We start from the raw sequence: 21,496 nt of genomic DNA on the forward strand, positions 1-21,496 counted from the left end.
CCCTTGACTCCCCAGATTGAATGGACTGCTTTTCCCACTGTTTATGATAGCCAAGACATGCTGTGCTGTGCTCTGTTGCTTCAGTCATATCCAATTCTTTGCAACCCTAGGGATGGTAGCCCACCAGGCTCTGTCCACGGGATTCTCTAGGCAAGAATACTGGAGTGGGTTGCCATGCCCCCTCCAGGGAGCCAAGACGTGTAAGCAACCTAAATGTCCATAGACAGAAGACTGGATAAAGGAGATGGGGTACATTTATACAATGGAATATTACTCAGCCAGTAAAAGGAATGGGATAATGCCATTAGCCACATGGATGGACACAGAGAGTGTCACACTGAGTGCAGAAAGTCAGACAGAGAAGGAGAAATATCATATGCCATCCCTTATATGGGGAATCTAAAAAGAAATTGTACAAATGAACTTACTTACAAAACAGAAAGACTCACAGACTTAGAAAACGAACTTATGGTACTCAGCGGGTAAAGGTAGTTAGTGACTTTGGGATGGTCATGCGTACCCTGATACATGTAAAATGGATAACCAATAAGCACCTATTGTGTAGCACATAGCACCCTGCTCAACGATATGTGCCAGCCTGGATGGGATGGGAGTTTCGGGGAGAATGGATACAAGCATATGTATGGCTGAGTCCCTCTGCTGTTTACCTGAGATCACCACAACATTGTTAATCACCTATACCCCAGCACAAAATAAAAAGTCTAAAGTTTGGTTAAAAAAAAAAAAGAAAGAAAAAGAATTAACTGCCTTTTCAGTGCTACAGCCCTTTGAGTTCCCCGCTGGAAGAACCTCCATCACACCCCACCGTAATTCTCAGCTTCTGTAGGCAGCTGCCTTCCCTGCCAGTCTGGAGGATGGGGGACCCGGGTAACCCCAGCACCTGGCACAGAACGTGGCACTTAGGAGGGGCGCAGCGAATGCTAGTCAAATGAATGAAAGGAATGAAAGATTCAGAGAAAGATGCCACAGGCTTAAATGCTATAATTACAAAAGTGATTTATTGCCTGTATCTGTATAACCTTTGCTCCAGGGCTTCTAAGGAGCCTTCTCCACCAGGGATGACCTCATCTTTCTGTCTGCAGGAGGCCAGCAAAGCTTGGGAATTGGGTCCTGCCTTCCCCAGAAACACACTGGCCTGAAGACGGAGTCAGGATCTGGGGTGCAGGCCACCTATGGCTGTGAAAGTGAAAGAAAGTGAAAGTCACTCAGTTGTCTCTGACTCTGCAACCCCATGGACAGTCCATGAAATTCTCCAGGCCAGAATACTGGAGTGGGTAGCTGTTCCCTTCTCCAGAGGATCTTTCCAACCCAGGGATCAAACCCAGGTCTCCCACATTGCAGGGGGATTCTTTACCAGCTGAGCCACAACAGAAGCCCAAGAATACTGGAGTGGGTAGCCTATCCCTTCTCCAGTAGATCTCCCTGACTCAGGAATCAAAACGGGGTCTCCTGCATTGCAGGCAGATTCTTTACCACTGAGCTATCAGGGAAGCTCCCTATGGCTGTGGCGAGTGCACGAACACCAGGCAGGACCTGAAAGCATCAGGCTGTGTGTACTTAACCCCCAAAACCCCAGCACCCATAGCACCACTGGCTTCCAAGCCCATGCCTGGGCCTTTCCCATGCCTGAGTCCTGCCTTGGCTCACACGACCCAATAAAGCAAGAAATGGCTGCACAGCCCCTTCACCACACTTTCCCCTTTGAAACTGTGCTTCATCTCCCCCTAGTCCTCCTGCAGCTCTTTAAGAGCCCCCCAGAGGGCTCGGAGGAAAGAGAGTTCCTGCCTGAAGGAAGACAAGGGTTGGGCAGTGCCCTCGGGCCCCACATCCCCACGGGCTCATTCTGGCTCCTTTCAGCAGGGCCTGCATGGGCTGCGCCCTCTGCCTGGAGCTGTTTGGAGACTGGCTCAGCCCTCCCCTAGGCTTGAGGCTGCTGCCTTCTCCTAGACGCTCCCTGGATCCTCTAGGCATCTGGTCCCGCGTGGGTGAGAGACAGCGCCGTGTTTTCACCGCACACGGCTCCAACATCTAAAATCGGAACCCTGAATGGGAGATGATGACTTTTTCTGCAGACACAGCTGGAGGATCCAGCATGTTTGAGGAGGAGGCAGCTTGAGCTTCAAGACTGAAAAACCATAGTCGGGGTGGGGGTGAGTGGGGGCAGGCAGGTGGAGCAAGCAGATTGTTTCCTGTCCTCCAACTGGGTTCTGGTTCTGGATTTCTTCAATTCCCAGGACAGCCCAAGGACAAAGCTGTCTGTGTTCTGGCAGTGACGGGGGGGGGCCCTTACACCATCCTCCACCTTGGAGGGCCAGACCTGGGGGTCCAGATCACAGCCAAGGAGGCCCTCACTGTTGAGCAGTCCCTCCTCAGACAGCCTGTTCTCAAGCCCCCAGAGGAGGCCCAGGGCAACCCTGGCCCCTGCTCTAGCTGACCGTATGTGGTATGAGTGGCTGACCCGACCTGGGCTGTATTAGCCAACAGGATATCTGAAACTAAACTGCTGGGCCAGGCGGTATGCAGGCTGGACAATCAATTTCAACCCAGCGAAGCAGAAGGATCAGGCTGCTGATGTGTTGAGATGAGCAGAGATCACCTGGCAAGAGAGAAACAGACACTCGGCTATAGGAGCGAGTCAGACAAAGGGCGAGAGAGGGAGAGCAGCACAGCCTGGACAGGGTGTGGTGAGCAAAGGGCCCGGGGCACAGATTTAAGGAGGTGCTCAACTCTGGAGCTTGTGCCAGGGCAGGGTCAGCACCCGAGGGTGGGTGTCTCCTTAAATGTCACACGCTGGGCATCTGGCTTGCCCCATCCTATCCAAACCCCGAGAGACAGAGAGAGCTCCAGACAGAGAAAGGCAGAGACACAGACAGGGAAGACAGACAGAGAACACAGAGAGACAAGATGGGTGGAGAGAGAGACAGAGAGCATGGGGCAGAGCTGCAAAGAGAGAAACACAGAGACGTGGCCACAGGCCGATGGTACAGACAGACGTAGGGACAGACAGCAGACAGACAGGAACGCTGATTCCACCCCTGCAGAGGCCTGACTGCTTCGTCTCCTCAGGATCCATGATGGATACGTCTGAATCTACCCTGGAAATTCCTCCATTGGCCTGCAGGGAGCTGGAGAAGGTTTCTGCCTCTTGCCACTGAAAGAAACGTGTGATACCAGAGTCCTGCTCTTGTGAAGTCAGGTGATGCCAGGTATGCAGAGGGTGGTCCCCAGGAATCCAGGAGAGAAAGTCTACCCAGGAGCAATGCTTCTAGAAGAGCTGGGAAAGCGGCAGAGCCTGGATGCGGAAGAGCTCTTGAGCAAACAGAGGTGGGTCACCTCAGCAGGAAGGAAACCCCGGGGATTCGGGGCCCTGGGAGTTAAATGGTCTCAGGAAACCGAGCAGGACAGGCCTACTATCTTCCTCACTTTCACGGATGCGCAAACTCATGATATCAAGCTTGATATCAAGACATCAAGGCTGCCCAAAGGGCAGTGACAACTTCGAATCCAGGCCTTTGGGGTGCAGGGCCTGAGCACCTTCTGCTCTTTGAAGGGCGGGTGGCCTGGGTAACAAGACCCCGACTGACCCTTTCAGCTCCATGCCCAGGGATGGAACTATTAAAAATCTAACTGTGAGGACAAAGACCGTTTTATTTTTTCCTGCCTGGGTATTTCTCTCTTTTTTTTTTAATCGGAGGATAATTGCTTTAACTGGAGGATAATATTGTGTTGGCCTCTGCCATACAACAGCATGGATCAGCCACAGGTATACGTGTATCCCCTTCCCGCCCCGAATCCCTATCCCGTCTCCTTCCCCATGTCACCCCTTCCAGGTTGTCACAGGGCACTGGGCTGAGCTCCCTGAGTAACACAGCAAATTCTCATTGGCTATTTATTTCATATATCTGCCTGGGTATTTTTAGGTAAAGCACATTTGTTGCATAATTAACACGAGAGTGTAGCACGAAAGCAGCGTAGTTTACAGGAGGGGGACCCACCCTGCTCCAGTCATGACTCTCAGGCCCCGTCTGCCAGCCACGTGGCTCTCACACGGTGGCAAGTCACCCAGATGTGATTTTTGAATCCTGACATTTCATAAGCATTTCCAAATATGTATCTTCAGTTCAGTTCAGTCGCTCAGTCGTGTCCGACTCTTTGCGACCCCATGAATCACAGCACACCAGGCCTCCCTGTCCATCACCAACTCCCAGAGTTCACTCAGACTCACATCCATCGAGTCAGTGATGCCATCCAGCCATCTCATCCTCTGTCGTCCCCTTCTCCTCCTGCCCCCAATCCCTCCCAGCATCAGGGTCTTTCCTTACAGACCCACAAAGAATCAGGATGAGAAAGAGCAATGACACTTGGTAACCCCAGGCACGGCAAACAGAGGAACTCTCCCATGGGAACTCTCAAAAGGACAATGAAGCAGGTGCCCAGCCGAAACCAAGGGGGAAAAGTCAAGTCAAACCCGCAGTGCTAAGCAGAGTAGTGAAGGGCTGAAAGACTTATCTCAGACTGAAAACTGTCTCCCAGGCAGAGAGAAGCGGGCTTATCTGAGACTTGGGGCATCAAGGTTGTCAGCATGAACTTTGGAGTCTGAGAGGCCTGGGTCCACCCTGGTAGCTCTGTACACCAACTCTTCCTGTATATTGCCTTTTTTTGCTGGAAAATGTTATATGTTGAATAAAATTTTCTATAAAAAAAATTTTTTAAGTGCTCCAGGGCAAGTCCCTCAGCCTCTCTGAGCATCACTTGTACAAGGAGGACACTGAGCCATGCTGCACAGGGTTGCCATGACGACTTAAGTCTCATCCCAGAGCTGGGGACACAGGAAGGGCTCTGAAAATTCCAGCTGCCCTGTCTTTCTAGGTGATGCCAATGCTGCCCCAGGCCCACCTCCCATACAGAGAGAACCTGGCATAAAAGGAGCCCAGGGGGCTGACTGCAGGGTGGGGGTGCTTAAGGGCACACGAGTTGTCAGCGGACAGGCCTGAGTGACCACCCTCATGCCTCCAAGTCGAGCCCTGGCCGTGCCTGCTGGGACCCTCCCCGTTCCGTGGAAGAGCCACATTTCAACACCAGGGACCCATGAGCACCCTGGGAAGTAAACACCCAGATACCAAACATACCAGACATCCTCCCACATAAACACAGCTGCTGGAAGCCAGGGGCTGCAGGCCCTGCCCACTCCCCTGCCCAGGACCCTCTATATGCACTGAGTGGTTTCAGCCACCACCTCTTCTCGAGTGCCAACCAAGTCTTTATTTTCAGGGCAAAACGTCCACTATCTGCTGGATGCTTGATCCAGACTGTCCACAACTGGTGGTTTTATCTCTCTTCTCCACCCTAGCTGGCACCATTGCCCACCCGGTTACAGGCCTCGCCCGCTTACCTGTCCGTCCCCGTGTCTCCAGTTTGACCAGACAAGCCATTCAATTCTACATCGTATATCATCCTAAGACTTGCTCTCCACTCTCTACCCACCTGCCGTTTTCCAGGTTTTCTTTCTTCTCTCATCTCTGTTTCTCTGTCTCTCCATCTCTCTCTCTTCTGCTCCACCTCCTGGGAGGCCTCCTGACCGTGTACAACCATCCTCTACTCCAGCCATTGGAGGGAAGTTTCTAAAATGCAAATCTGATCCAGTTACTGACCTTCAGGGGCTCCTCGTTACGCTCAGGATAAAGCCCAAGCTCCTTAATACACCCAACAAGGCACCCGGTGACTTGGCCCCACCTGCCCTGGTCTCACCCTCATCTATCCCTATCCTACACACCCTAGTCCTGCAACACTGAGCCTCTCCTATACCTCACACTTCCCTGGCCTCATGCCTTTGTCTCTGCTGTCCCCTTGGTTTACTTTCATTGCTGTTCATTCAGCTCAAGCGTGACCTCCTACAGGAAGTCCTCCCTGATTCTCATCCCCTCCAAGCTGGGAAGGTGTTCCTCCACTCTGGGCTTTCATAGACCTTTGAGTTTATCCTGGCCTCTAATGTGCTGTATTCTAGCCCCAGTTTCTGCCTCCACTAAAATGGGAGTTCCGTGAGGGCAAAGTCTGTATTTTGTTGACTTTCTGTGTGCCCCACACCTTGTAGAGTTTATGGCCATCAGTAGCACTCAATAAATGTTTGCTTAAGGGAAGCCTGATCCCCAGAGCTGGGGACCTGGACAAGAACCCAGGACGCCTGACTCCCAATTCAGTGCCCTTTCCAACTGCCCCCAGTGTCAGGCTGTAATCCAACACTTTCACCTATAAGCAAACCCACACATCTGGATGCCATGCTCACTCAAAGCTCCAGCCCAGCCAACCACCAGGTGAAGGCTCTGAACAGAAGCTGGCAGAGGCAATGGCTGCACCTGCCAATTCGCTACACTCAGCTCTCCTGGCTGGGGGCGAGTGCAGGTGGAGAGGTGACTGCTCAGGGCACTGGGCCTCTGCGGGGAAGCGCGGGGAACAGCAAGGCAGCAAGCTACTCTCCATCCTGAGGTTCTGGAACTAAGAAGACCTAGAGATCCTTGATTCCTGCCGCATCCGAAGGCCTGGAAACTCAAGTTCAGGGAAGCGGAGTGAGTCCACGCAGGTCTCTGGGTCAGACAGTGGTGAGACCACCCAGAACCCCACTGCTTTCTGCAAAGAAGCAGGGACTACTTCCTTTAGGATGAAAGCCCGCTCCTATTCTTCTTGTTGCATTAGAGCCATAGGGAATCCAATCAAACAGACTTCTCTGAGGTCTTGCATCTCAGTAAGAGGAAGCATCTCGCGACCCCTGCCTCATGGGCCTCAGTCAAAACCTTCTCCAGGGTTAAGAGAACCTCTAAAAAAATAGGCCACCCAAGGCCTGAGGCTGGTTTATATGCACAGAATAGGAAAGGGCCATTCTCTCAAAAGCAGTGGAGAACAGCCTGTTTCTACCCCTAAGAAAAGGCAGCATTGTGTTTGGAACAAAGCCTGAAATAGCCGGCTGGGCAGGGTGGCACCCATCTGTGGATGGCCCTGCTGAGCGAAGGGCAAACTCTGTTACTGTGAAAGTGAGGGGGAGGCTGGGAGGTAGAGGCAAAAATCACCTTGGCTCAGGCAGAGGAAGAGAAAAGGGACAAAGTTTGCCAGGAAATCCTTTTGCAGACAAGAGCTATTTGAAGAATGATGGCTCTTTTTTTGTTGTTGTTGAAATCTGTCTATTCCAGGCCTGTTTCATATTTATGGTTTAGGGAGGTTTGGTTTCCCACTAGGCAATCAATCAATTTTCTTGCCCAATTGACATTCACTTCAAAAAGATGAGAAAAGGACAGAAATAGTGGCCTCCACATATGAGATTCTCCCCACCCCCAACAGAATGGTCAGAAGCAGAATATACCTGACAGGGGAAAATCCATTTTCTTCACAAAGAGAGTTAATCATACAATAGAAACTGGGTCTTTAACAATAGCAATAACAATGAGCTGTGTAATATACCTTGATTGCACAGGGCAAAAAAAAAGAGACAAGAGCCCCTGACTGAATGACAGTCTATAATTAAATGAAAATGCAGCTGTTGCAAAGAATATTTATGAACAGGTCTGTTCTGAAAGTCCCGAGTTGGCCAAAGTAGAAGAACATTTCAAGTGCCATCATCCTATTAAAGCGTTGGAAATCATTCGTCTTTCATCATGAAGGTGAAAAACAAGGTCCTTGGCTTAATTATTCTCCACCAACGCAGTTCTGTTTAATCTGTATGCAGGGTGTGTAGCTGAAATACAGATTTCAGCCAATTTCTTTCAGACACGAGGCACAGATAACAAATCACTGAGTGAAACGGAGACCTCTACTTTGAGGGAACAGAAAACCAGCTAATAAAAATCCCATCCAGATGACAGTGGTCAAAGGAACTGACATCCAGGGATGCCTGGCCTGGAGCATGGAAGGGTGATTTCACCATGCATGACTTATACAGCTAAATGGTTGCAGTTAAAGTTCATAGCGGGCGAAGGCGGGGCTTTGTAGCATCTAGACAGATGATGGGGGCTGAGACCCTCCCCCTCCCCAGTTCTCAGACCAGAGCTGCTGAGAACTCTGGGCCAGATACAGCAAGTGAATGCTCCTTTGGCATCAGAACAGTGTATCTGATTCTCTCCCTTCTACAACAATAAAGGAGCTGCTCTATTGACAAGCTCAGCAGCTTAATTAATTGGGAAGTCCCTTTGGGTGTGAATGCTGGCAGCAGGAGCAACTCAAGACCTGAAAATAACTGCTTTGGAAATGCTAAGGTGTTTGCAGACTCAGAGAACAACCCTGCCTTATGCAGACTCAGATACCACATGATGGCATGCAGGTTCCTCCAGTAAACTTGAGATAGGTTTGGAGAAAAATGTGGCTTCAAGCCCTTGTAGCCATTCTCCGAGAGAACCATCACCAGTCAAAGCTGGAAGCGATGTTCAGTTCTGAGAACATCAGAACCTACTGGAGGGCCTCTGATATCACAGATTTAAGGGCTCCACCCTCTAGAGAGTCTGCTTTAGTAGGTTTAGGGTGAGACTCAGGAGTCTGTGCTTCTCACACACTCCCAGATGCCACTGGGTCCGCGCCTGACTTTGAATAGTGCTGACTCATTGGAAAAGACCCTGATGCTGGGAAAGATTGAAGGCAAGAGGAGACGGGTACAACAGAGGATGAGAAAGCTGGATGGCATCACTGACTCAATGGACATGACTTTGAGCAAACCCCGGGAGATCGTGAAGGACAGGGAAGCCTGGCGCGCCACAGTCCATGGGGTCACAAAGAGTTGAACAAGACTTAGTAACTGAACAACAACAATATACTAAATTGATAAAGGTGGTATTTTATTAAGGGGCTCAAATTGTATCATATACTTATTAGAGTCATTCAATAAGAATATAAAGATGAGTTCCGGTTGATGCAAAATCTTTAACTCAGAGGTTATGGGGGAAAGTTGGAGGTTTCTGATAGCTTCAGAAGCCAAATTATTCCTGTCTTATGTTTCCCCTGCACACACAAATCGGTAGTTGCAAACAGGTGTGTATGTGTTATATAGGTACACACACCCATACATACGTAAATAATGGTTTTCCAGCTTGCCCTGCACTCTCAAGGCTCAGCAGTAAAGAGAAGTAGCAGAAAGTGCTTTGTTCTGAACAAAACAGACCCACCTGGCAGTGCTCTCCAAAGTGTCAGATTTGATCATTAACAGGTATGAGCATGGGTGTAGAACTTGCTTTTTAAAAAAAAAAAAAAAAAAGATTAGATAAAATTATGCCTTAAAAATGAAACTCTGGCAAGTTAATCTCTCTGAGCTGCTGGTTCCCTAACAACTAGTGGTACTAAAAAAAAAACATCTACCTCATAAGGTTTTTGAAGAGATCAAAGGAGATAATCTATGTAAAGCAGATTTCAAACCATAAAATCCACTGTTCATGTGATCCTTCTGTCCTGAAGGCAAATGTCCTTACTCCTTCAAAGACCTGGGCCGGTTTCTAAGGTAATGTGGGTTTCAACCAATGGCTACAGATTAGAACCACCTGCCGGCCCCACCCAGACCAACTGAGCTAGAATCACTGGGATGAATTCCAGTATTTTTTTTTAAACACTCTCCAGGGGATGCTAATGAATAAGCAGGATTACGCCATATTTCCTCCCAAGTTCCATACAAAACCCTGCCAGGCTGCTCCCACTGCTTCTGCAGGGCCGCTAGGAATGAGAGAGAGAGGAGAAAGTATCCCTAACAAGACCCTGGCTTTTTCACCACTATTGGCCTAAAAGGGGCAGTGGTGGGGTTATTAATCATCATAGCTACTAATTCTGGAGCGTTGATACACGCTGTGTGGCATCACGGCTGCGGCATCACTGCATCACACATGCTATACGATTAACATACAGTATCCCTTTTAATCCTCCCTGTACCCAAGTGAGGTATATATTACACTTGCCCATTTTTACAATAGCTTTGAGATAAAATTCACACATACCATACAATTCAGTCCACTTAAACTGCACAGTTCTATTGCTTTGAGTAGATTCGCAAAGTTGTGCCGCCAATCACAACTAACGCTACAGCATTCTCATCAGCCCCAAAAGAAACGCCATACCTTTGAGCCGTCACTCCAACTTCTCCCATCTCCCCCGGCCTTAGGCACCAGGGAACCAGGTCTCCTTCTTGTCTCTATAGATTTGCCTCTTCTAGACATCTCGTAACAATGGACCCACGCAACGTGCGGTCTCCTGAGACAGGCTTCTTTCACGTAATGTTTGCAAGGTCCATCCACGTTGTGGTACATACTTTATCCCTTTTTATGGCCAAATAATATTCCTTGATATGGATATGGAACGCTTTCTTTATCCATTCATCAGCTAATGAACATTTGGGCTGTTTCCACTTTTGAGATATTGTGAACACTCCTGTATAAGTTTCTGTCTTAATTTCTCTCGATCACATATACCTAGGAGTGGGATTGCTAGGTCATAGAGAGAAGAAAATGGCAACCCACTCCAGTATTCTAGCCTGGAGAATCCCATGGACAGGGAAGAGTGGCTACAGACCATTGGGTTGCAAAGAGTCCGACACGACCGAGGGACTAACACACTTTCATTTCATGGTAACACTATGTTTAGCCTTTTGAAGAACTGCCAGATTGTTTTCCAAAGCATCTGCACCATTTTACATTCCCAACAGCAGTGTATGAGGATTACAACTTCTCCACATCCTTACTAATACTTGGCATTATCTGTCCTTTTTATTACAGTTATCCTAGTGGGTGTGAAGTGGTACCTCACTGTGGTTTTGATTTGCATTTCTGTGATGGCTAATGATGTTGAGCATCTTTCCATGTGCTTATTAACTATTCCTATATCTTCTTTGGAGAAATGTGTATTGAGATACTTTGTCCATTTTTTTAAATTAGGCTATTGTCTTTTAATTAGAATTTTAGTCATTCTTTATATATTCTGGATACAAATCCTTTATCAGGTCTATAATTCGCAAAAGTTCTCATTCTGTGGACGGTCTTTTCACTTTTTGTCCTTTGAAGCACGACAGTTTTTAATTTTGATGATGTCCAAGTTATTTTTCATTGCTTGTGCTTTTGGAGTTATATCTAATCCAAGGTCACACAGATTTGTGGCTTTTTCTTCCAAGAGTTTTGTGGGTTTAGCTCTTACAATAGGTCTTTGATCCAATTTGAGTTAATTTTTGTATCTGTTGTGTGACAGGGAGGAAGCTAAAGCTCAATGTCTAGTAACCTCTCTAGAGCCAGACTGTTCCAATCAGCAGTCCTGCTTGGCTACATGGCTTCCAAAGAGCCAAGGTTCTGTACTGGGGGTGGTTTGGGGGAGAGACAGGGAGCAGGGGCATGGACGCAAGCCACAAAGGAAGTTGTCACCCAGGACATGCATGTGCTCCGTACTTGGTAAAGGGGGACACTGCAGTCAAACAGCAAAGCACAGCCAATGAGCCCCCCCAGAGGCCAGCCTGTGCACAGGTCCTCAGCCCATCAACCTCATTCCAAGTATCTGTGCAGCCAGCCTGAATCTGCTCCAATGTCCTTCTAGGTCTCTGAGCTCAAGCTCTCCTGAAGTTGTCTTGTATCTTTGGGGCACAGTAGAGGGGAAAGAGATCTGGCTGGCTTCAGAGTTGACTTCCCTGGCGGCTGAGGTGGTAAAGAATCTGCAGGAGAACCAGATTCAATCCCTGGGTCAGGAAGATCCCCTGGAGAAGGGAATGGCAGCCCACTTCAGAAATCTTGTCTGGAGAATTCCATGGACAGAGGAGCCTGCCAGGCTACAGTCCATGGGGTCACAAAGAGTCAGAGATGACTGAGCAACTAACACTTTCACTTTTACAGTTTCAGAATTGTTCAGTCAGAGGAGGACCCGTGAGGGGACTCAGTTTCCCAACTCTGAGTCCATATTGCCAGCAGGTCTGGGGACACCAACATAAGATGACCAGCGTTGACAGGGCTGCTAAAAATATCAAGGATTCTTGGGAAACTAGCAATGCCCTTAACACCACAGGAAATGAGATAAGAGGTCACTCAGGGCAACTTAGTGGAGACCTGAGGGTTGAAGGGCCTTTTCATTCACAGTTTGTGATGGTAACTAAAACTCTGGCTGCATTTAAACAACACAAACAACCAGAAACAGGAAGGTCAGCTTGCCTCTCTGAAACCCTGGTCATGGATACAACACATTGGAAAGACCCCTGTCAGAAACTCTAGTGCGATTCACGGCAAGTGGACTCAATCCCTAGTAAAGGTGATGTAAGGGTGTGATGACTATAGTCAGGCTATCTTTACACACAGTACCTCACTTTAAGTTCACCACGAAATTTCAAGAGTTTTAGTTTCCTCCTTTTGAAGGCAAGAAAACTACACACAAAAAGATCAGCTGACTTGTCCAAAGTTGTCCAGGGAGTAGGCGATGGAGCCAATTCTGAAGCCAGAAGCTTGAACCCAAGCCCAAAGCTCTTTCTAGGCCCAAGAAGCAGCCTGTTTGCTTAGGCAGCCAGGTTGCTGCCCTACTTCCCTGACACCTGGACACCTCCAAACACTCAGGCCACTCACCACTTCCAAGGGTAAAATACCACAAGCAAATGAAAGTCCAAGAATCAAGTTTTGAATCAATGATAAAAACTAACTTGCCTGATTGACTCATTTGAAAAGTCGTTGTAGTCATGTCTTACATTTGTTGTGTATCTTCTTAAGTGCCAGGCATTATGTGAAGCCCTTCTTTACCTGCATTAGTTCACTTAATTACACCGCAACACTAGAAGGTAGGAGCTATTATTATCCCCATCTCAAGGCAGAGATCTAAGAAGGCGGCATGGGACTCCTTGAACTCTTCAGAAGTGTCTGATTTCTGCTAAGAACATACAGATCCAGCCATGTCCCCACCACCACCTCTCCAAGGGGCCTGGTGCTAGGATAACATTCTTTTGACGTTAAAAAAGAAGTTTGGAATCAAAACTGCAATGAGATATCACCTCACACCAATCAGAATGGCTATCATCAAAAAATGCACAAACCACAATTGCTGGAAAGGGTGTGAAGAGAAGGGAACACTACTATACTGCTAGTCGGAATGAAACTGGTACCGCCACTATGGAGAACTGGAGACGGCAATGGCACCCCATGCCAGTATTCTTGCCTGGAAAATCCCATGGACGGAGGAGCCTGGGGGTCTACAGTCCATGGGGTCACTAAGAGTCAGACGCGACTAAGCAATTTTCACATACATATATTTGTAAGCCATTTGAGTTCGTTTTGTGGTTCAGCTGGTAAAGAATCTGCCTGCAATGCAAGAGACCTGGGTTTGATTTCTGGGTTGGGAAGATCCCCTGGAGAAGGGAAAGGCTACCCACTCCAGTATCCTGGCCTGGAGAATTCCACAGACTGTATAGTCCATGGGGTCGCAAAGAGTTGGACAAAACTGAGTGACTTTCACTTTCACTATGGAGAACAGTATGGAGGTGCCTTAAAAAACTAAAAATAGAGCTACCACATGACCCTGCAATCCCACTCCCGGGCATATATTCAGAGAAAAACACGATCCGAAAGGATACATGCACCCCAATGTGCTCTGCAGCACTGTTTACAATAGCCAAGATACGGAAGCAACCTAAATGTCCATCGACAGAGGAATGAATAAAGATGTGTACATATATACAATGGAATATTACCCAGCCATTGGAAAGAAAGAAATAATACCATCTGCAGCAACACGGATGGACTTTCAGAGTGTCGTACTGAGTGAAGTAAGTCAGACAGAGGAGAAACATCACATGACATCCGCTATATGTGGAATCTAACAAGAAATGATATAAACGTACTTACAAAACAGAAAGAGACTCACAGACTTAGAAATGAATTTATGGTTGCTGCGGGAAAGGGATAGTTAGGGAGTTTGGGAAGCTATATTCAAAATGGATAACCAACAAGCACATGGAACTCTGCTCAGAGTTATGTGCCTGCCTGGAGGGGAAGGGGATTTGCAGGAGAAGGGATATATATATATATCCATATATATATGGCTGAGTCCCTTCGCTGTTCACCTGAAACTACCACAACATTATTAGTTGGCTATACCCCAATAGTAAATTAAAAGTTTAAAGTTTGAAAAAAAAAGTTTGGAACCTTGTGAATGCTCAGGTTATGGTATGAAATAAGAGTAAATACCACAGGGGCCAAAGTTACACACATGCATGGCTATCTTTAGCTATCACTCATTTGCCCTCAAATTCAATGATTAAAGTCGGTGGGGCGAGCGGGAAGCTAACAGCTTTGGAAAATGTGCTAACAAAGAGTGACAGAACGAAAGTGGAAACTTAGGATTTCAAAGATGAGTTGGGAGATTCTATTCCAAGAAGGGACAGATTGGATCTCTCTGCCAAGCAAGTACGAGACAGAAAAAGCATCTGAGTCAGAGGGAATAAGGCCAACGCTATTCCAAAGAGCCACAGATTAAAAACCAATTATGCAAGGCTTGCGAAAAAATGTCAGTGGGCTGCCTTTATGTTTTAAATCACTAAAAACACAAGCATGCTTAGGCCAACATTTACCCAGCACATCAGCTGGTTTGGGGCAATTTTTTGCTCAGGCTAAACATGGATGAATATTTTGGTCTTTTTGGTGAGGAAGCTCTTAAGAGTGAGCACACCTTCCAAGATCTCACAATAGTTCATTGATTCAAAGTCCCACTTCTTCCAAAGGGGAAAACCTTCTAAATGTTCTCAAGGGTCTCCTAGAGAAGTTGGGGAAGTGACCAATGTGAAATCCATAAACAGGTAAGTCTCTTCTCCTGCTTTCAAGATGGTGAGGATAAGGATCTAGCCACCACATGGATTCTGCTGGAAAGGCAGACCATGATGGAATGAAGACACTGATTCCTAGGGAATCAGAAGAGTACAAGAAGTACAAACACAAAGTCAGGTTCCCAAATGTAGCCAAGTACTCCCTGGGCCCTCTAAACACACAGATTCCCTGGACCCTCAGAGATTCTGAGTACCTGGGCCTAAGGATGGGTCTGGGAATCTGGATTCATAAGAAGCTTTCCAAGTGGTTTTGATGATCAACCAAGTTTGGGAATGGCTGGTTTGATTTTCACTGTGTCCTCTTGCCTGTAGCCTGAAGTCCCTTATGCTCACAAACAGGAAAAAAAAAATGGACAAACGCCTGGAGGTGAGAACTGGGAGATATAGAAACTAAGGGACGGAAAGTTTAAGTGACTTGCCAAGTCCACACAGCTAGTTAATGTTCAAACCACCAAGCATGTCTTAACCTACAATCTATAGACCAGGCAGGCTTCCCTTGTAGCTCAGATGGTAAAGAATCTGCCTGCAGTGATGCAGAAGACCCAAGTTCAATCCCTAGGTTGGGAAGATCCCCTGGAGAAGGGAATGGCTACCCACTCCAGCATTCTTGCCTGGAGAATTCCATAGACAGAGAAGCCTGGCAGGCTACAGTCCATGGGGTCACAACTAGTTGGATATGACGGAGCAACTAACACTTTCACAGGCCAGGCAGCGTCCACTGTCTGGTGGAAATAAAAGGGAAGGAATGAAAGGTGTAGTCCCCGTCCTTGGAATCTAAACACAGGACAGAAGCTCAAAAGCAGGCTGGTGACAGGGTGTGAAATGGGCTGAGTAGAAGGCAATAGGGGGCAGTGGGGACTGCGGAGCACTGAGGCCCACGTGCCAACACAGTGAGAGTCTGCTACTCAGTTCCAGCTTCCTGGTGCATATAAGGCTGTTGGCCTAGAGGGGCCACATATTCTGGGTTTTTTAAAGAAGCCAAAAAGTCCACATTTCCTGGCTTTTAAATATAGCAACTCTTTCAATTAAAAAAAGAAAGAAAGAAAGAAAAAAACCCACACGATGAAGGCCAAACAATTCATCTGTAGGCTGACTCCTGCCCATGGAATGACAGTTTGCAATCTCTTTCTTAAAAGGTCATCCAGGCTAACCTCCCATGAACTTGAGTCCCTACTAGAGCACCCCAGAGTGGCACAGAGGGTGAGGGCTTCTATCCAGCAGGTTGTTAGAGCAGTGCTTGGCGGGTTTGGGGCGGGGGGCGGTTGCAAGGACAGGGCTTCTCGTCTCCCTCCCCCACTACTGGAAATACATTCCAGGCCCAGAGGCAGGGTGTGGCCACCACAACCAGAGCAGCCCACTCAGAGATGACCCAGCTGGGAAAGGCGGAGACCTCCAGGACAATAGAGAGTGCTTGGTGGAGGAGTCCAGCTTTAAGAGGCTACAGAACAAAAAAATGGAAGAAGGAAGGAAAGCTCTGGAGAAAGCCAGGGAGCAAAGCTGCCTTGAAAAGGAGTATTGGAAAGGAAAGAACAAAGAGGCAAGAGAGAAGCATCAGCTCTAAAAATGCCATAAGTCACAATATAACATGTCCACACGCCCTAGCCAACACGCAGTCTGGCCACTGGCCATCCATGTGGTCTACTGAATTTATCTTCATGACACTGGCCACTACCTGGCCTTTTATATTGTATGTGAATTTGCTTATTCTCGGATGTCCCCACTCTAAATACATAGTCCAAGAGAAGGTGGGTTTTGTCTACTTGGCTTACGGTTCAGTATCCAGTGTCTGGCCCAGTGGTTGGCACACGGTGGGTGCTTTGCAAGTATCCCTGGATAAATGGACTGCAGGAAAGCAGCTGGCATGAAAACAGTTTCACATGATGTGTCAACCATATAATAATAAAAACATCAGCACGAAGCGCTTTATCATTACAAAACCTGTCCTTTAACTTAATTCGTCCGATTTTCTCTTACGCAACTGCTTTGGGTATTTGGACATGGCCCAAGAGGCTGCTGGCCTCCACAAGGCGGACAGCCCAAGAGCCAGCTGGGACGGAGCTGCCTGCACAGCGGCTTGGCCTGTCCGCTCTCTGGGGGCCTGGGAGATGAGACGGCTGCAGAACAGCCGGGCTCAGCGCTAATCGGGCCACGTCATCAAAATGATGGAACATTCTGGGATCAGGTTCATCTGCCTCCCCAGCCTGCTAGAGCACTGATTAGAAGCCTGGAAGGCAGGCAGTGAGCACAAAGGGCAGCGGAGCATGAGGTTAAAGCTTTGGCTGAAAAGCCAGACTGCCTAGGCCTGTTTCCCAGCTGTGCGACCTTGGATGTCCCCAAGACTTGTTGACGGCATCCATACTGTGGGCATAACAATAACAATAGTAATAATAATGACTTCAAGAGGGTTCTCAAGAGGGTTTGGTGAGACGCTTCGCAGAGCATGCCCAGCATTGTGCCAGGTGCACCCCGCCAGTTACAGCAGCAGCATCTTCCCCGGGCAGCTCCCAGCTCTGCCATCCTCCAGCTGTGCAACCCTGCATGACTTGACTTCCTCCTCCCTGGATCTCAACTAACTACCTCTTCTTTTATTTTTTTATTTTTAAATTTAAAAAAAAAAATTTATTTTGGCCACACCTCTTGGGCTGAGGGATCTAAGTTCCCCGACTAGGGATTGAACCGTGGCCCTCCGCAGCAGAAGCATGGAGTCCTGACCACTGGACTTCTTTAAACTGGAAGAGAATCCGATCACCAGGACCAGGTAAGGAACAAAAGAGATCATAAGTGTTAAGCCCTTAGCAAAAGGCCTACGACGTATTAAAATACTCCATAGACGTAAATTCGTATCTTATGGTTATTGAAGAAACTTTTACAAGTCCAAAGTGCCACTGTGAAAATTCACCAAAGGCAGTGTGCCATATGCAAATGACTCATCAGGATGTAAGGTTCCCAGTGGCAAGGTTCTCTCTCAACCCCCTTTATTTTTCAGTTGCTCTCAGAAGGGACCCCCCACCCACCTTGGGTCTGACTCAGCGCATTGCAGGTCAGCTCCCAGTGCAGGGCTGCCCTTACTCCTCGCCAGCGCCTCTGTGCTCCTCCATCTGGCCTCATCACCCCCGCAACACTGCAGTCTGACAGCGGGGGAGAGGACATGCAAATATACCCTAAAAAAAGGCTTGTTATTTTCACAGCCTGGATGGTGCACATTGTGGGTGCCTGCGAGGACAGCACGTCACTGTCAGGTACAGGGCATATGCCACCAATTGGGGGAGGCTGTGAAATGCAAAAATATGCAATCCAAATAAAGGCATTTTCCAAAAAAGAAAGCTCCTCTGGCACCTTTTGTGGAGGGAAGAGGTGGTAACTCAGCCCCTGCCCCCCACCCCACCCAGGGCAGATCCCAGAGACCAAGGCATCTGGCTCTTCATCAAGCCCAACAGCCTCAGTGCCCCCTGCTCAGCCACTGGTTTTAAATGGTTTTTAATACTGTGGAATGACCCAGAAATGGATACTTTCAAGTTCTGGGCCTGGGGAAGTGAAATAGCAAAAAAAAAAAAAAAAAGAAAAACACAACCCAAGACAAGTCTCTCCACGAAGAATGCAGAGCACCGACTAAGCTGGGAAGCGTGTTCCACAGCACACGGACAAAGTCAGTTTAGAAGAATATCATTACCATCCGCTCTTATCTTGTCATCAACAGTCCCTAGGGAGCCGCTACAGGCCACCTAACCCAGGTGTCTCCAGTACAAACGTCTACAGCAGGGGCCACGTAGCCCAGGGTGGATGAGAGCTGCAGGCAGCAGTGAAAGGCAAGCCAATAAGGGGAAGCGAAATCGTCGAGAGTTAACAGGGAGGCTCAGGGGCCCGTGGGAGATGGGAGAGAGGAAAGTAAAGAGGGTCCCTTCAGGGAGCTGTGGCCACGCCAGCACCGGGCCCACTGTGGCCAGATCGCCCCATTTTGTAATCAAAGGTTAAAATCCAAGTTTTCAAGTGAAAGGTTGGTTTCAGCTTCTTTTAAAACCCGGTGCAGGCCAAACCAAACACGCCTGAGAGCCGTGGCCAGCCCCGCCAACGGCCAGCATGCTGCCCTGCCAGCGGGGCTCCCAGCAGACCTTCTGTGCAGGTTTATGGTGCTTTTGGGGGAGACAGAGGGCACAGCGGAAGCACCATGAAATACCTAACTCCCCCCCAACCGACAGTACCCGGACAGCTTTCTCCATCTAGAGACCCCCTCTCTGGGAGGTCCTGCCCTGTGAGCTCCATCCTACAGGATGGGCCCCCATCCCGGAGCACGTTTCTGAACACTCCCTCCCCAAGAGTGGCCCAGCATTTGAGACTCAGTTCCCCCACCCGAGCCTGCTATCTGACACCTCTCCAGCTTCCCAGGTGGTGCTAGTGGTAAAGAACCCATCTGTCAACGCAGGAGACACAAGAGATGTAGATTCGATCCCTGGGTCGGGAAGATACCCTGGAGAAGGAAACGGCAACCCACTCTGATATTCTTGCCTGGAGAGTCCCATGGACAGAGGAGCCTGGCGGGCTACAGTCCACGGGGTCACCAAACAGTCGGACACGACAGAAGCGACTTCAGCATGTTTAGCGTGGCTCCCACCACCAGCTCCTTCTTCCTTCCAGGTGGGCAGCTACTCAGTCTGGCCTCTAAAAATATGGCCCTGATGGGGCCCTCACAAGGGCAGGCCTTTGGACAAATTGCCAGCCTTGGGGCAGTGACGCAGGGCGTGCCCAGCACTGATGATCACCCACCCTGGGGACTTCTGCTTCTCACTAGTCCCCAGGGAAATGCTGCTGTTCCACAAGGAAGGCTCATGAGCACTGCAGCTGCAAGGGACCTGAGGAAGGCATGCTGCATGGTGGGTCCTCTGCAAATACCAGCTAAAGCGGGCGACGCGGGGTGACCGAGGCCAGGCCCGGCTCTGGCAGCACTTTGGGAAGGGAGCCCACGCCCTCCTCCAAGTTCCTGCTTTCAGCTCCAGCCTGGAGCCAAGAGCAATAAAGACAATGATGTGACCAATGATAACAATTTTTTAAAACTAACCCAATATTGGCTTTGCCTTATATACTTTTCAAAGCATGTGTACATTTCCATTGTCTCCGCTGACCACCGCCCCCTCAACACTCCAGAGTGATGGTCAAATGTTATTATTCAATACTTTCATGATTAATCACTCCTCCCGTGCCCCTTGAAGAGCCAGAGACAGGTTTAGCACACTGACCTAGCCCAGTGCTTCTCAAACATTAATGTGGCCATGAATACCCTGGTGTGTGTATGGGAGGGGCCAGTTTGTTAAAAATACAGGTCCTGATTCAGAAGATCTGGGATGGGGCCTGAGATTCTGCATTTCTAACAACCCCAGGGTGACATGGATGCTACTGGTCCTCAGACCCCACATTAAACAGCAAAGCTTAGGTCACATGGCAAGTTTAGGGCTAGACCTGGGATGCTAGTTCAGTTGGTAAAGAATCCACCTGCAATGCAAGAGACCCTGGTTCAGTTCCTGAGTTGGGAAGATCCCCTGGAGAAGGGAAAGGCTACCCACTCCAGTATCCTGGCCTGGAGAATTCCATGAACTGTAGTCCATGGGGGTTGCAAAGAGTCAGACACGACTGAGCAACTTTTCACTTTCACTTTGGGATGCTAACCCAGGCATCTTACCCTCCCCAAGATCCTGCCTGGGGGAACAAGGCTCGCTCACCTCACTCTTCACAGGCTGGGGCCTCTTGCCCAGTTTCACCTCCAGGAAGTGCAAAGGGGCGATCATGGCCCCAATGTTGCGGATGTCGGCGTATTTCAGCTCCTCTGCAGTCAGAGCCGAGCTGGGGAGTCCGGTCAGGGGGCCGAGCCCTGGCAGAGAGCCCGCAGTCACGGAAGGGTCTGGGATCTGCCCAGGCATCATAGCAGGAGGAGTGGCAGTCCAGCCTGGAGTGGACAGAAGAGCAGGACAGGCACTGTCAGCTGGGTGAGAGCTTCTGTGAGGGGCTTAAGTTCCAAGTCTTGCCGGGACCCTGCCCTTTCTTTCACCAGCGTCCCCCTAAACCCCTTCTCCACTCTAAGTTGCTCTTCCTGCCCTTACATCCATTCTGTTATCGAGAGAAACTTGATCAATTCACACCAAGGTTATCACTGGCACCTAGGCAATGCTTAACCCAATCACAGGCCACATGGATTCAGCATTTGCTCTGAGCTAAGCACTGCGGTCATCCTTCCACCAGCCCCAAAAGACTAGGTCAGAGCCCAAGACATGGAGGAAGAAGGAAAGCTTAGAAAGAGAACTCACTCCAGACTGAACACTTTAAAACTGGTAGAGCTAGATTTAGACTGCAGCTCGCCGCCTCCAAGGGGAATGGATCAGAATGGAGGCACATCGAGCACCTTTGCACATATTTAAGAGGGAGCTATTTTGAGGCTGGCATGGTGCCTCCCCTCCAATCACACATCCCATTCTGCCTACTTGTTAAGACACCCTGAATACGAGATGAAGCAAATTGAAGTTAACTGTGTGTGTGAGTTCTTGCACCTGGCATCTATGAGGAAGCGACTGAGGCAAAGGAGATGGAATTAATTAGCATGTGCTTTCCCCGTGGAGCCCAGGACAAGAAAAGTCTTCCACGGGCTCTTCACTCTCAAAGCAAACACATATTCTAGCTCCTCCAGACTCAGAAGGCGTG

The 21,496-nt window shown here is 48.8% G+C and overlaps 1 protein-coding gene across 4 annotated transcripts in view; it reads right to left on the bottom strand.

Moving 5' to 3' along the window:
• JDP2 (Jun dimerization protein 2) overlaps positions 1–21,496 on the bottom strand; it is a 42,273-nt gene that overhangs the window by 10,425 nt on the left and 10,352 nt on the right. For all 4 annotated transcript variants that reach the window (XM_005686098.2, XM_018053957.1, XM_018053958.1 and 1 more), the window contains exon 2: positions 20,524–20,747. In XM_005686098.2, coding sequence (XP_005686155.1) covers positions 20,524–20,724 — 201 coding nt within the window. In that variant the 5' untranslated portion in view covers positions 20,725–20,747. The remainder of the gene's footprint in view (positions 1–20,523; positions 20,748–21,496) is intronic.

Source organism: Capra hircus, chromosome 10, assembly GCF_001704415.2.
Source record: "Capra hircus breed San Clemente chromosome 10, ASM170441v1, whole genome shotgun sequence".
Taxonomy (NCBI): Eukaryota; Metazoa; Chordata; class Mammalia; order Artiodactyla; family Bovidae; genus Capra; species Capra hircus.